The sequence below is a fragment of the Temnothorax americanus genome, unplaced genomic scaffold, assembly GCF_048541705.1.
Source record: "Temnothorax americanus isolate GAGA-0224 unplaced genomic scaffold, ASM4854170v1 Scaffold45, whole genome shotgun sequence".
Classification (NCBI taxonomy): Eukaryota; Metazoa; Arthropoda; class Insecta; order Hymenoptera; family Formicidae; genus Temnothorax; species Temnothorax americanus.
Window position 1 is genome coordinate 1,367,269 of NW_027509602.1, and position 17,076 is coordinate 1,384,344.

The window sequence follows — 17,076 nt, forward strand, 5'->3', positions numbered from 1 at the left end:
AGCTGCGAGGTGCAGGTAACGTGAGAATAGACAAAGGGGTGAGGGGAGAGGAGAGAATCCTGAAGGAGACCGGTGAACATCGAACCCGGCAGTGGTACAGCAATCACGGGATTGTTACACATACCGCCGTCGTTCCGCCAGCATCGGCTTCGGTATTAGCGCTCTCTCTCCTTTCCGCCGCGCCAACGTAGCTCGTACCCTTCCTCTCATCTTCCAACTATAGCTGTACCGGAGCTATCTAGTTCGCTGGCAGGATACATCCGTCCGTACAGTTCCGGACCCTCTATCGACACCACCGCTAACTCCGGCCGCTGGTACACGTACCTCGTACTGCGGCGTAGAGACCGCGCTGATACGAATACCAAGCACGAACTTTTCAGTGACCATGCCCGCGCGCCGCGCGCATCCTGACCCGTCTAAACGTACATCCGAGAAGAAAGGCCACTCTATTACGTACCTCTGAATTGACTTTAAGGAAAGTGCGCTTGAGAGAGAGAGAGAGAGAGAGAGAGAGAGAGAGAGAGAGAGGGGACGATGGCCTACACCTCGCCGGCTCTTTCCGGGACAATATCCGATTAGGACGCGTCGCGCAGGAACGATCGTTCGCGTTTTCTGCTGACCGGTAGAAATGGTCTTCGGGGAGAGCAAATGCTCCTGCTCTTGCTCGGGAGAGAGGCGTATTTGAAGGCTGCTCCTTACGTCTTCGTATTATTTCCTTTTCAAATTGTACTCGATGTTGAATAATATAGTAAGAACAACTTTCGACGCCAGCAGCGGGTATGTGGAATTATTGGAAATTGATAATTAACTCCCTCGTTTTATCTTATTAACGTTCTCGCCTTATCAGCTTTTGATCTTTGTGCTGCTAATTAAAACCGGATACGACGCGCACTTTGCAAAAAGAGCAAGGGATTAATTCTTATGTCATTAAACTTAACCGCCGTGCGTAACGACACGTTCCTAGTTATCCTTTTAAGGAATAATGGAAGACCGCGGTCATTTCGCGCGAACACGATAATTGCCAGCACTCATCTGAATCCAAAGCGAGGCTCGAGCGCGTTTCATTTTTCCGCGGAGCCTCGAGCCGCATCCGCGGTCCGCGTCTTTGTGAATTCCAGATCAGCGAGCGACCTTGCAACGCTTTTTCCCGCCGCTCGTCGAGACATGTCGTCGTCGCCGGTCTTTGTTGTCGCTGTTGTGTGCTTTTTATGCGGTTGTACGGAAAAGGCGATTGCCGGTACGGCGTCGGGAGATGCGGTCGCCGCTTTATTAGGTATGCATCGGAGTAGTAGACACGACGGAGAAAGGAGGTGGTGGTGGTACGGTGGTTGGCGGGATAGAGCTCGTGATTCGCGGCCGGCGTTATTAACGTCCGAGCGCTAGAAGCGAGCCCCGATCACATCGCGTTCGTGATAAATCGCTTCGGTGGCTTCCCCCGGCCTCCTGCGCCATTCGCCATTATGTCTTGTACGTTTCATTACAAATTTCCTTTAGTGCGTCGTTACCCCAGCACGTATGTGCACGCTCGCGCGAGCAGCACACCCGCGAGAATCGAATGCGCGCACACGGGGAGAGGAGAGCGCGCTCGCCGAGGATAGGAAAGGAAGTAGAATAAGAAGAGGGGAAAGATGTATTTATTGTGGGACGACGTCGAGCGGACAAGGCAAAAGTGAACGCGCTCTCCCCCTGCGGACCGCGGGATATTAATTCTTGTTACTCATACGTATCGCCGCGATACTCCTGATGTGGAAGTGGCCAGTAGAAAACAAAGAGAGGAAAATACCATAGCGATGGGGCCGCGTTGAATGATCATATCAAGTGAATAAGATCGCGACGACGCGCAACGATGGGCGAGCTCGGCGCTTGATTTCTAATGGCAATACCTTGTCGCTAATGCCTATCTGTATTTATAATTTCCAATGTGTACATGTATGATTATGACTTGCATCTGATTCACGAAAAATCAATGAAAATCAATGCGGTACTTCCGCTGTTGTGCGCGCGGAATAATCTGCGATCCTTATTCCGCTTCTTATTCTCGACGCATATGAATCCGTACAGCGTGCGCGGAGCATGCATATTGGCTATTTAATTGGCCAGAGACGCGTACGCGAAGGCGATGGTATATTCGTCATAACGCGATGGCGAGACGACAAGACGGGAGTGAGAATCTGCTACTTAGTTCGCAGAATATTAATGTTCATTATTAATAACGCTCCAAGACGCGCGCACACGTCAACGTAAAATATGAAAATAATCTAGTAGCATAATAAGATCTTTTCTAATATTCTGACGCGAGTGATTTGATTTTTTTTGATATTTACTCGAGCCAATATACTCGAGCGTACAGTTTCGAAACAGTTACGAAAATTGGCTAATCAATATTCTTTGATTTGTTACTGCGATTTATCCAAGGTATAATTAACGGAATATTTACGCACGCATTATCGCGGCGACATATACAATAGTTGTAAAACACGTCTGTATGTTTGCTCTCTCCATGTCCTCGCGATTGATTCAACCGCGCATTTCTGAATACTGAACGATATAGTGCACTTGGCAAGGACGCAAAGTTGGTTCTAGTCAGCAGAATGCAAAGAATTCGTCGTACGGAATATTGGACGGACGCAGTAGCGCGGCGATTCGTCGGATATTTACGATCGTCGCTACGATAGTATCCTTTGTGGTCGAGACGTTTGCGTTGCGGCGAATCGCTAATCAAGCAGCCCAGTCGGCCAAACGATATCGTCTCGTACGGTCTTACTATCCCTGTCGTTGCCCATTTCTGTCTATTTCATTCTCGTCCGCGTCCTCGCGTCCGCCCGTCGCGGTCGTTTCTTTCTCCAAAGGAGGCCACGAGAAGAGATCCATCCACTTTGCATGCTCGTCGTCTCTGCATCTCCGTCGCGTTCGCGGGATGCGGTATCTTCGTGATAAACTGCTCGTGCGAATCTCTGCCGAGCTACCGAGCTGCCGACGTCGTCCGATTATCCGTGTATTGTATTATCAAATTAGTTCGTATCGAAGCAATAAGCGTGGAATGTAGACTATCGACCAAATCCATTTCGAGAGCGGGACATAGAGCGCGCGTAAGATAGAGAAATATAAGGAGAAGGGACACTTTCGCGTTGTGCACAAAGCAAGATAGATAGATAGATAGATAGATAGATAGATAGATAGAGAGAGAGGGATAGCACGAGAGAATGCGGCCAGACACAACGGACAAGAGGCTCCTTGCATCGTTGAGAATGGAGAGGTCGGTAGGTAGATTCAGCCGTTTACGTACACCCCTTGGGCTTGTCATGCGGCGGGTATCGGCGACCGCGATCGAGAGACCGGCTGTATCCCCAATGCCACCTTGTACTCAGCGGCTATGTCGGATCGGACAGGCATGTGCTCTCGCCGGCTCGGCCACGATGGGCCTTCTCTACTTCCTCCGGTACCCGCCACCGTCCCCCTTCCCTTCGCGTTGCTCCACACAGGCTCCGCTTTGCATCGCGGCCCCTAGCATCAACCGGCGTCGTCCCACTAGAGACGGGTTATTTCGGACCACGTGGGTGGCTGTCTAACGAGATATACGGCGAACACGTTCCGAAAGTGGGACAGAGCCGCGAGTACTCATTCGGTCGGCGAACCGCTGCACACTGCGCTGCACTGCACGCCGCTCGCTCGTGACGCGTCGCGAATAAGTATATGGCGATGATCACGATGACACTCGGCGATAGCCGAGTCGCGCTATATAGACCGCTATATCGGCGGCTGATCGCGGAACGGGCGCGCGAATGCCGAGGGCAGCGAGGATTAACGAGTGTGAACAGATACCGAGTGAACTCTTCTGGTATGTGACCGGTGACGGCGTGGCGTAAGGCCCCGCGGGGGTGAGGATTCACGGTATTCTTTCTTCTCTCTGTCTCTCGTATGCGCATCGCGTAGGCGATTCGCGCCGGGCCCCACGTTTCCGTAAGCTATATTATCACCGATCGCGCCGATCTCGCGTCCACCGCTTTGCCGCATGTATACGTATACGCATGTGGTTTATGATGCCTCGCGGTGCCGCCGCGTGCGTATATGCGTGAAATTCGGTCCGCGTGTTAAGTTTCGTATAAAAGACACCTCGTACGGTAGGTCACGTACAATGGCAAGGTATATCGTCGGCTAACGGTGTCGTTGTCGAGGGTGTGTGTAGATTCCCTCCCTCCCTCCCTCCCCCCCTCCTTCTTGCATTACGGTTCCTCCAGGTTCACCGATTGCGGCGGTCGCACGCTCACGGCACCGGCCGGTACCACACACTCTGGCGAGGATATTTGTTCGCGACTGTGTGTTTTCCGCGGGCTAATTGCCACGCGGTCTAGCGCCGTTACTTCGCCCGTTGGATTATGCGAGCGGGCAGTGCCGTTAATTTCGCGCGCGGCGGTTTTCCCCCCGGCCTTAGGTACGCTGCTATCCGCAATCGCGGTAAGGACGAGATCATCGCAGCGAGGTGCCGCGTTTAAATACACGACGGGCGAATTCCGCAGCGCCATTACGCCGCCGTGAAATAAATTCCCTCCGCAAATGGCGCGGCGCTCTGCGCTCCATCGGAGCGCCTATGAGGAAAATTGCGGTGGACGGTCGCTAATTTGCGAATCGATGTTAACGTCGGCGATAATCCCCCTCGAATGTATCGTAGTAAAGAATACGCCGGCTATATATAGCGCTATTGCGATTGGCGCTTTCGCGGGGAAAAAAGACCTCTATTTGCTAAACCTTGACCGACGGCCCGGCTATATCGGGCGTGATTTATAGTCACTAACAAACGATGATGGATCACGTACATAATCTTCGAGTGTGTTCATAAACACTCCGGCTTACGGAATGTAGTAGTAGTAGACAGGACTGACAGTTACGCTTTCGCTTTCTAATGGCGGTAAAACTCGTAAGAAACTATGCATCAAAGCCACGATCCACCTAGTTATTCTATTTTGCGCGTGCAAGAAACCCGGCCGATCTCCCATTATAAATGTTTTGTCAGCGTTTGTTATTACTGCGGAGTGTGAGAAGCACGGTAATAACGCTTCATAAAAATTATATTTTATAAATTTACCATGTTCTAACAAGCGCGGATACGTTTTCTATCCTGCCGTAAACGCGATATTAAAATATTTAATATACTTATTCTGATAAATTTATGTTACAAATGAGGATCTTCCTGCAATTGAATTATCTTATTCCGTGGTACTGAATATTATATATTCTCTATATGCAGCTAATGTGATATTTTATCAAACGTTCGCAAGAATTTCTTAAAATTGAATTATTTTAAACAGCTCGGATATTCCGGATCAAAGTATAAAACCTGTATTTTTGTACAGCACGCGTGCGCGCCAACCGTATTAACATACATGGTACTTAACGATAAATGAATAAAGAATAATTCTACATTTCTCCCTCTGTCAGGCGAGTAAATCCAACTATCGGTACGGTGTGTACTTTCCGTCGCCAATATATCGCCTGTAAAGTCTCTTGTTCCTTGTTCCTGTCGGGACAGTAAAGTTAATCCCCGCTTCAATTTTCGTAGCGCGGGCGGTATATACGGCGGCCAGCGATCGCCATTTGAGGATTTCTGCACGGGAACGAGGCTGCGCGCGCGATCCGGGATCCGACCTCCAAAGTCCGGCCCGGGTGTTCCTCCGCGACAGAACACACACGGGGGATAGATAGGTGCATGGAATCCCTCGGATGAAATCGATAATACGTGCGGGGGGGGCGGAACGAACTGCAAACGCGAATAAATCGTAGAAATCAGTCACGTATCTCTCCACACCGGCCTTGGAAATCACCGTTAAGCCCTTGATCGCAATTTAACCTCGGAGGCCGAGAGCAATACCGGATCGTAGCGCGCCCGGGACGATTATCCAACCGCGTATACGCATCAGATTCCGCTTTCTCTCCTCCTCTCTCTCTCTCTCTCTCTCTCTCTCTCTCTCTCTCTCTCTCTCTCTCTCTCTCTCTCTCTCTCTCTCTCTTTCTCTCGTACTCATTTGCCACATCACTCTCTGACCGAGCGAACTGACGCGGTCCGTTTCTATACACTGGCACTGTGTATGTTGCACGACGATATGAGTGGCTCTCGCTTACACGCAACGTGTCCGCGGCTGGCGTAGGCGTACGTGAATCTCGACGACGACGTGCGCTCGAGAGAGTGCTTCGATACGCTTCGGTTCGTGCGTAATTACGCGTGTGTCCACGAGGAACCGAGCAACGCAGCTGCGTACTTGGCGCGCGGGGGGAAGCTTAGAGAGAGAAAAAAAATACCCTTGCGGTATCGCGATAATGCAAGTCGGATGTAACGAAGCGGTCCCAGGTCGGCCGAACATGTGTCCAACGGTATAAATAATCGCGAGGAAACAAGAGGGAAGCCCCGGAACGAGGGGGAAGAGAAACGTCGGATTCGACGCGGCCGGCGCGAGGATGCTGACCTGACTGGCGAGAAGGTGGTTTACGGATATACGCGTCGCGCGCTATCACGTTTGCGGCGGGCAAAAATGATCCTGCGTATACCGCGCTTCGTGCGCGTGCGAGAATTAATTAGGCATATTGGTAGGTTCCCCTTCCCCCCCTCTCCCCCTCCCCCCGGGATTGCCGTTAGTGCCGTTGCGATGTATGCGCGCGCGGGCGACCAAACGTCGAGCCATTATCGGCACGTGGTATTCGAACGATTTCATAGACGTTCCACTGGCGTAACTCGTAGCCGAGGCGTAATGGAGAACGGCTGTATACGGGGAAAACGTAACCCGCGGTAACGATGATTCGACGATCCACCGTACGTAGGCACTTAGGTTCTATCAACGTTTGCGGTCGTAAAAAGCGCGTTATCGGGAGAAAGCGGCAAGGAGACTCGGGCGACAGTGGAAACACTAGAACTACCAAGGAGGTCAAAATGACCCGTTTGACATTTTTAAATAATTTATTACTCATTTTTAAAACATCGTAATTTCTGAAATTTCCCCCATTTTTGTTGAAATTACATAGATGATTAATTTTATTAATTTCTTTTCTCTTTTCTTTTTTAAGATTTCTTTGGTATAAATAAATATAGATTAATCCCCGGTAGTTCTAGTGTTAAACACGTCGACATTCTATGTGCGTTGTATACAGTTTAACTCGATCAGACCCGAACTTCTACAAAATTAAGGAAAAATCATGCAGTTATAGATTTGCAAGAGCGTAAGTTTAATTTAAAAAAATATACTTACTGTTGATACCTTAATTATTATAGTAATCTAATATTGAATATTGAATACACACACATGTATAGCTTCCAAATGTCACGTTTTTCTGATCATTTATATATACAATTAATTATGAATAGAATTATCCGTTAGACTCGATGTAATTTCATATAAGGATATTTTTCTCGCGTCAGCCTGCACATTTATCCATCATTAACGCATAAAAAAAAAAAGAAGACGGATATACTGTCGTGCGATTCGTTAATATGTGTCTAGATCGGATGATGAACTAGCTCGCGGAATCATGCTCGCGTGCAGACTAAATAGATTTTCCACGTGTCTTTCCTAAACTTATAATTTTCTTGCGTGAGGTCGGCCGCCTCCTCGGCGGTAACAAGTCGCCGCGCTTACGCCCCGCGCCGGCCGGCCGCGTAGCGCACGATACGCGGTGTTAGCGTGGCACACGTTATTGCTGGGATTAAACAACTTTGCCGGATGATTGATTGCTTTGTGCTCGCCGGCGTTAAAACCTTTTCACCGCGAGAGATACGCTGCCCACGCGGGAGGTGGCTGCATTATCCGTTCCACGCTTCGCCTCGTCTCTATCCCGCGTGCTTTCTCCGACGCGACGCGCGGATAACTTACTCTCCCCTTCGCGCTTTACGCTTTCAACGGCGCGGCGCCTTAACGCCAAAATCCATCTTGTTTGACTAACCCCTGTTCGTCTTTATTAATTTCATTTAGTTATTTACGGATCGCTCCAACCGGCACGTCCGTCATCTTCTTCCCGACCACGCTCTTACCCATCTATTTATCTATCTATTTCGTCGCGAAATCTCTCAGGGGGAGACGTTGAAAACCGCACCGCACGACTCGTTACGCGTCTTCAGTTTCTTAACCATGCGGCAGTAATTTGCCTTTTCCCGCGGTTCCTCTTCTCGCCGCAATTATCTCTATCTCTATCTCTTCCTCTCTGTCTTGGCTTCATGATTTTATACAATTTTCCAACATCCAGATGCATATCCGCACATCGCGGCGAGCAACCGCGGAAAATGGTATCCTCGTGAGCGTCTAAACTCACAGCCGCATGATGATAATTGCTGCGTTGTACAGCAAGTAGAAATGCCGTTGCGCATTATAAGGTCGGATCAGCGCCAGCGCCTCATCGGCAACGTCGTTCTCATCTTCCGACGCTCTTTTCTCTCGCGCATTCCCCGCCCTCCACCTCGTTTAACCTATCTTGAACTTTCCTCATTCGATTCGCGTCCTCTCTCGAACTTCGTTATCAGACTTTTGCTGCACGCGCCAACGATGCCATCGGACGTTTTTCCTCGAGAAATATGCCGTTCCTCGAATTCGCAATCAAGTTTGCGACCATGTTCCCCATCAGCGGCTACATCTAATCACGCAGCTATTCACGTAACGACTCCGGCGCGATAACAGGAGTAAAAGGAGCGCGCGGCGCGGGGAAATTATGAAGAAACGCGCGAATGTTAAGGTCGGCGTATGTGAAAGTTAAAGATACGTCAAATTCTAGACCGCAATCGTCAGGATTATCTGTATAGCTGAAGCAGATTGCGGTGCACATCGCGGCACAGGACACTGTGGGGACCCATTTACTGGTTCATCACGTGGTACCACAGTCGTCTGGTGACAATCGGAGAGGCGCTGAATACAATAGGAATAGACCGAGTTACGACTGTTAATCCGTGACGCGACATTAAATGGCGTGTTCCGCGAATTTATGGCTAGCGTATATCTTCTAACAAAGTAGCGTCGTGGGGTACGTCTCGCTGCGGTGAGAAAGATCATTCCTACAAACCCAGCGACACATATACGCTCTTTTATAAATAATAAAAGCTACTGTCACCGCTTTACGATCTCTGGTGCGTCAGCGGGCGCGATAAAATATTGCTCTCTTAATACTTCTTCTTTTTTTAGGGATCCACCGTTCTCGTATAGCTATATAAACATTGTTCTGCTTTTACTGCCGGGAATTCTACCAAATTATTCTCTCTCTCTCTCTCTCTCTCTCTCTCTCTCTCTCTCTCTCTCTCTCTCTCTCTCTCTCTCTCTCTTTCTTTCTTTCTTTCTTGACGTTTTTCTGCGGCGTGCCGATGTCCCCTTTGCTCTTTTGCTTTCTTCGAATGCTCCTCTCGCCGTACGATCCTCGGAGATTTCTCGTGGGAGTGTCTCGACTTCGAGATTGTTGCTGCTCTAAGTAGTCCGCCGCGCCGGTACATGCTACCGCAGCATGTCTCGCCTGTTGGCAGTCTTTCAAGCGCGTGAGTGGGACGAACTACACAGGACGCTTGCACGGACCCCTCGAACAATGAATTTCGCACTTATAATTGGACGTGTCGGTGTCGGTTATATCGGGCAGCGTTCCTAACGTTAAGTGCACGGCTAAGCGCGGCAGGAAGAGGGACCTGTTTTCTTGTGTAACCGAGTAGAATCGCAGTATAGAGGGAGTAGTATCTGTTGTCGAGGAAACGGTAATAGCGCTTCTCGCGCCGAGGAGAATTGATGTTCAACCCATTGCGATGGACGTTTTACAGTTGCGAAATTAAGCTAATTTGGCGCACCTTATTATTATTTCAATTTAACAGATTATATGGTTTTGGTACACTATATATACGTAATTTTTATTTGAATAATATAAAAGCATGATAAGCATTACGGGTGAAAATTACCAAGGTAATTGGCAATAAACAAATGGCATACGATTTTTCTGGCTTATAAATGAAACGTATATCAAAATCTCTCAACATTTTCTCCACAATTTTTTATGAACTATATATTTGTGAATAACCATAGCCATCAGGTATTTCCTTTTTCAATCGTTTCCATTTTAATCTACAATAACATATGAAATGGAAAATGGAAAAACACAAAGCGAAAACAGTATCTTGTTTGAACAGAAGTACTTTGTTTTTACTTCGATATATCGTAAAATTTTATCCTAATAGCATTGATAAAATCAGTTAATATACGTTACTATGCAATATTTTTTTAGTTGTTTGTTGGTAATTTACAAATTACATATTTGCTGCAAAATCATCTAATACATAGAATAAAAGCGGAAAAATTTAAACGGAGAAAACTATCAATATTTTGATATCTTTTGTTGACGATTGATAGATACTCTCATGACATTTCTATCTTTTAATTCATTTTTTTTCATAAACACGGCCATTAAGCTCGCTTAAATTGTATTTCACACATAAGCAAAACACTTGTTTTTAAGTATAATTTACTCAACAGAGGGGCATCGTGCTAAACAACTTGAATAATTAATTACCACCGTTCTTGATTATGTTATAGCGTAATAACGCGTGGTAATAACGCGCGTTTTCGTCGTTTCCTCGAGGACCAAAAGTCCTCGAGTTATCTTAACTGTTTTGCAGCTTGGCATTCCACACGTTCTCTCCTCGCTGGAGACCACTCGTTCCCCAGCGAAACCCGCTCGCGATACTCGACTTTGTGGGACAAAAGCCGGAGCCCGATCTCATTCACGCTGTAGTGCCTTCGACGTCCTTTCGTTTCAAAACGTTAATTTTTTCCAGGAAGTTTGTCGCTCGCCACTTCGGCTCAGTCATGGTGCGTAAGTGCTCTTCCCATCACCGGCTTCAGCTTTCGCAGTCGTTCGTTCGTTCGTTCGTTCGTGGAATTCGATTTGAACGTTACAAGGGAGATGTCAAAGAGCGAACATGCAAATCCATAGGACTTCATGGGACGCGTCAGAGAGTTCGTAATAATATCAGGGAATATTAACTACTTAAGGAATAACTCGAGTGCGATCGGTTCGACACGATTCGACGTCGAGGCGTCATATAGCGTCTTAAGAGTCTTTTACAATTATCAGCAATGCAAATTGTCTGAATTCCCGGATCGTCGCGAGCTAACCCCCTCCCCGGAGATAAAAGGAATTTCGTGTCTGCCGTTTCCGGGATTCTTCGTTCAAGCAATGTCCGATGTGACACGCCAGATTAATGATTTCCGGGAGCTGCCTTCGCTGCGCCACCGTCGTCGTCGACGTAGGATTCGAATTTTTCGTCGCGAAACTTTCCGCAAGTTTTTATCTAGGTGCTCCTGGATACCCCACCCGGGCTTAACTTTTCCCCGAGATTTACAACCCGCGGCCCGCACAAGGCGAAAGTTGAGCGCGCGAATGTTTCCGCTCTCTCACAGTTTCATTTCGTCTCGCTTTACGCGCGCGCGCACACGCATGCACGCACGCACGCACGCACGCACGCACGAAGAAGGTATATGGATCCGCATACGAGATCAGCGTGTGTATCGTATGTGCATCTTACTGTACTTACATGCGCATTACATGCCCGTACGTGCCTGGAATGAGCGGCCACCTTTCGTGAACCAATACTCTCATTAGAGAGAGAAGACCTCATTATACACCGCGCGCCACGGGACCGTGCTACGATTATATTACATTATTGTAATTGATTGCAGCACATGTAACTCCGGCGTGATTCTTAAACAATAAACTCATTACCCGGTAACAAGGAACGCCGATACGGCGCGTACCGGCAGTAATAATCTATCTCTCGTGAAGAGCCATCGCCCAGGTCCGGCGGAGCCCCCTGTAGCAGCAGAACGATTCTCGAACGACCGATTCGCGTTTGATCGATCGCCCCGACCAGTCCCGACGGTCGTAAGCGTGCACAACGATCTCGCGGTCTCCTTCTTCCTCTCGCGCCCGGTCTCCTCTTTCTTCCTATTCTCTCGTCTCCGTGCTCGAACGCGCGGTTCTCTCGAATACTCATCTAGAGCACGTCACTCGAGAGTCTCTCAGTCTTTACTATTTGCTTGCAACAAATTACCAATGCGCCGGACAAAAGAAACATACGTATTATATATATCTACTTCCGCGATAGACCTTCGATTATATCATTTTCATATACTTTGGTCGGCCCTCAGAGACTTCTTCCATTCCGATAGTCAGACAAGGGATATGTATTTATGATGGAAAATACTTGAAACGTAAGATTTCCGTAAATGAAAGAAATAAAAAGCTCAATTTTTGAAAAATTTATCGACAAATAAATAATATCGAAGAATTGTTTCCCGATTAAATTCTACAGACAGTTTAAATAAAAGAAATTTTAAAGAAGCTTCAAGAGACAGTCAAAAAATTTGAAAATCGTGGAAAGAATATTTGCTAATGGTACGCAATCATTAAAGGGTTATTCGTATCAATCCATATATATCAACGTCGGGCATGCGTGTGTATGTCTTAAGAAAAAAAATTGCGATATAATAACTTCCAATAATCTCAGACGGACGTCGTTCGAGCGTTAGCGCGGATCTTCCCGCGTGATGAAGCGCCTTCGTTGGAAATCAAGGCGTTCCCGCGAAAGAATTCCGCCGCGGAGAGCGCCGACAATGTCTAATCAGGCGATTGTGCCGGGGGAATACTATATATTCCCATGGAATGTTAATACGATCTTCATCGGCGCTTCTTCGAGGCGCGTACGGGGAGGTCTTATAGGCTTCGTGCGAGACAACCGGAGCATCGCGTCTGCTCCGAACCCTCGCGCCGATCACACGCGCGCGTATTGTTGCGCAATAACATAATGCCGCGGGTTTCTCTTGATTATCCGCGAGCAGCGGTATACTACGGCGAACAATCGCAGCCGGCGCGGCGGCCGGCGCGCGCGGCGGAGATTTATCTACATTTAATGAAACAGCCAACTTCCTTCCTTCGCGTTTTCTTCCGCGTTGATGTTGGGAGCGCGCAAGGTCACCCTCGCGCTTCCTCATCGTCCCAACTTTTCCCGAACGACAGAGTATTATACATTTATGTAATTTCCTAAGTGTTTCTGCCGTTACACACCGTTGACCTCCCAGGGTTAGTCGGGTTAGGGTAGAGAGAGATTATGCGAACCCTAAGGATGCGCGGCCTCTACTCGCGCGCGCAATGATCTCTGAATCCGTGCATTATCTCGCCGTGCATTATCCCGTGGATAAATGTTTCATTGTTGTTCCTCTCTTTGCCGCGCGGCCGGGCCGGGCGCACGTTTCTGCCGATCGCCTCGGCTCGATAGGCGGACCCGTCGATTTATATACGATTCTAGTCGATATCGCTGCCGAGTTCTCGCGTATATACCGAATTATTCCGCGGTGTTTATGAATACGGATGCCCGCGATTAAACCGGCCTTCGCTGGAACGAACGTATATCAAATAATTATTATTACTCTATTCATTTGCAATGCCAATTAATATTAACGTTGCACGCAGCTCACAATAAATCGCAGCCAAAATAAATTAACGCTAATTATTTGACCGAATTCCGCGTGGCGCACGCTGACCCCGATCACGCTTCTCGCATATCGAATCGGATTAAACGGCGTAATTGCAATTATATATTGTCCATCTATCTTCGCCGTGGGAAATTGACACGGTAAGCTGACAAAGTTTTTACAGTTTTCCGCCTTCTTTTTCAGTCCGTTTCTTCCGAGGATTAAGCTGATTACGTCTGCACGTCCCCCCTCGGCGAGAGGCGAAAGGCGAAGTGCGTTTGTTCAGGAAATTTGCTTCGGCAGTTGGGTCGTTCATGCATATATTCACCCCGGTGCTCTCTTTTCCACGGTTTCCTCAAACACCGGGGGTTTCGAAACGCGCGTAGCTTTCGCCACTTTTGATACGGTTTCCGCCTGGCCGGAGGATCTCTCGACCCTGTCTCGGGTCGCAGCCGAGGTACAGCTCTGGGGGTCGTTGCGAGGAGACCAGCTGGCATCAGAGACCTTTCGCTTTGGAGGCACAAGGCTCTCAAGGTGCGCACGTGCACATTCACCCGGCACGCTTGCCTCACGAACATAGCGAAGCCTTGACGCGTCGGCGTGATACCGCATAAACGCGCAACACCGAGCTCTATCGAAATCGGAAGACGCGCGCCGACCCTTCCGTGCCGTCGTCTTCCGCATACTTGGTCAATGAAAAAAACCGCCTGGATACCCCGATGTTCCTCGCAACTAATCTATCTAATTATATTTACGTCTTGGCGGCCCGGCAGTTAATTGACGCGAGAGTAAACATGGCTTTTTTAATAGCGGATGAGGAAAATATATACATATATATATATATTTGAGAAACAAAGTCGTATTAGAATATAATATAAAAACATTTAACCGGCGTAGTTTGAGCACAGTAAAATCGATAAACGTACGCTCACAGCTCCAACTCGATTCAGGAAAAAAGAAAGGTACATTTTTCTACATACTATTGCGTCAAACGCGTGTCACGTTTAAAATGCTTAGCGGATTCAAAGAGCGCGAGCCGAGTAAAAACGCGAATGTGATACGCGATAAAAAATCGTATTTCAAAGGTGAATGTAATTATAGATCAAGTGCGCCGTAATTGACAGACGGACTACACGGATTAGCATATAAATCAACGTATGGTGAATCGTAGAAAGCCATATCGGGATCGATAATCACTACTTTCTGTGAGAAAAATCCTTAAATGTCTAACGGTCGATCGCGCGCGCGCGCGCGCGCGGCACGGAGAGAGATCATTCTTGTCTAGACGCTTACTTGTAGCGACCGGCGATAACGATCGGAGAAAGAAAATTGGCAATAACGACGCGCGCGTAAAAACCGGCTCTTCGCGCGCAGGCCGGAAAAGACGAGATTACGGCATTGGGAAATATGCGCGAATGCCGATACGCGCCCAATACTTGTGTTATCAAAAAGAATGCGAAAACGCGCGCGTTTTATGCGGCACATAATTCGCGAATTTCGTGCAAAATAAATCCGCCGATTATCAGAAGAAGAGTGTAACATCGCATATAATTGGCACGCATGCGAATACCATACACGGTCTTTTCCCCGTCATTCCGTCCCTTTCCGTCCCGTCGCAACGGGATGCGCCTTTTTCGCGCGATTTTCACATGCATAATGCATACGAACGAACGATGCAGTTCGTACAACACACCGCGATCGGAAGAGTCGCCATGGCGTGTCGTGTGAAAGAGGGCATTTAAAATGCGATATAATCGTACCGTAAAGCAACTCAACGATGCCCATGCCCGGCTATGTACCTTCAATTTCCTCTTTCCCCGAGCTTTCCTCTCACGGTTCGTCTCCCTCTTTCGCTCGTTGTAGGAGTAATGAAAGTGCGTCGGTCATTACGCTCTCCGGATACCACCGACGTAAACGCGTACGACGAATCACGATCGGCGGTCCACGCGGAGCTGCATTATTTATAAGCGCGCGCGCGCAGCCGCGCAATAAAGACGCCGCGATACGCATTATTGCGCTCCGGTTACGCGCCGTTACGCATTATGGTAAATAAGACCAGCGCGACGATGCGAGTGATCCGCAACAGGGACATGTCCGTCGATGCGGAATTAGCGGGCACCTATATACACTCGTAAAACGACGATCCGCGTCTAGTTCGCTATAGCCGCTAAAGTCGCGTATCGCGTTTTCTCGTCGACTTCCTCTCGGAATCGTTATACACACGGTGGGGATAGCCTATAAATTTCGAATATACGATTGCGAGACGCGCGATCAAAGTAAATCGATATCGCCACACGCATTGTAAGATATTCGCGCGGCGCTTTATTTGACAAAGAAGGTATTCGCTATTAACGTAATGCAGCTGCTTTATATATTTATTATTTTCAAGTTTCAAATGCATTCAATTAAAATTCAAATTCCTCGACAATAAAATTTTCACACTGTTGCGGTGGGGTGGCACAATGTCATATTACGCCGTGCGTTCGTCAGAATAAAGCGCGTTGATACGAATATCGTTATTTCCGTTACGATCAAAGCGTTTTATTACGCTTTATAGCTCGTGTAGATTGATAACACCGAAAAATTACTATTTATCGAGCATTCATGATTTGTTGATCGCACAGTAGCGCGACAAACACGTACGTGTAGCTCAAGCAAGAAATAAAAACATTTTTGCAGCGCGTATGAATTTTTCAAGATCATTTTTTCTACCTATGGTTTATTAATGTTCAGCGATGGAACAAAATATTTAAATAATCTTTATCCACAGCTTCGCAGAATTTAATTAATTTCAGATACACGCGTGGGTTAACTTATTCTCAAATATATGTCACGAATATATAGAATATCTTTTTCTCTGTGAATTTTAAATATAATTTAATAAACTCAAGATTATATATCCCGCGCTTTATCCTCAGTGATCGAGAAAGCTCGCTTCGAAAACGTCCTTTTTACAATACACGGCGATAAACAGCAATTTTAGCGCGAGTTAGATCGATCCTATCCAACTCGGCTTGCGTACCTATTCTTCGGCCATTTCCTTTCGCAGCCGGGCGTACGGTTCATGTTTGAGAAACACTCGTGAGTGTATAAGAGCGTGGTGTAACGTCCTCTAGCTGGTCCAAGAATCCAATAACTGGAAAATGCATTGGAGCGTACGCTCGTCGAAAGCTACTCGAGCTGGCGTTCCCTCCGCGTACCGATTCGCGACGAATATTACGACGAGAGAAGCCCGAGGTTCCGTCCTTCTACTCCACAGACATCGTATCCGCGATGAAGCGGATAGAAAAGCAGGTCGGTGGAAAACGAGCAATCGGACAGTTCTACGTGTATAAGAGGGAAAATACCTCGCATCGGTACTCACCGGCACAGGAAGTCTCGTTCGCCGAGGCAAAGCTCGAGGCAGTGCTGCCTCGAGGAGGCGGTCATGGTCCTGCGTGCGTGACCCTGAAGGCGGTGTCCCTGCACTCTGTCGATGCACCAAGCGCGTTCGCAGGGCTTCACCGCCAGGCAGCTCTTCTGGGCGTAGATCGTGAACACGGGGAATTGCGATTGCGACAGCGCGCCTAAAAGCAGAAATAATCCCAAATCAATTCGACACCTA

At 47.9% G+C, this 17,076-nt stretch overlaps 2 protein-coding genes across 2 annotated transcripts in view; one reads left to right on the forward strand and one right to left on the reverse strand.

Moving 5' to 3' along the window:
- Atg16 (Autophagy-related 16) overlaps window positions 1-13,712 on the forward strand; it is a 221,586-nt gene extending 207,874 nt beyond the window's left edge. The window contains exon 9 of the mRNA XM_077416792.1: window positions 13,677-13,712. Within this exon, the coding sequence (XP_077272918.1) occupies window positions 13,677-13,697 (21 nt within the window). The 3' untranslated portion in view covers window positions 13,698-13,712. The remainder of the gene's footprint in view (window positions 1-13,676) is intronic.
- Window positions 1-17,076, reverse strand: part of Neo (ZP and PAN domain-containing protein neyo) — a 71,733-nt gene that overhangs the window by 37,592 nt on the left and 17,065 nt on the right. The window contains exon 2 of the mRNA XM_077416787.1: window positions 16,837-17,038. Coding sequence (XP_077272913.1) covers window positions 16,837-17,038 — 202 coding nt within the window. The remainder of the gene's footprint in view (window positions 1-16,836; window positions 17,039-17,076) is intronic.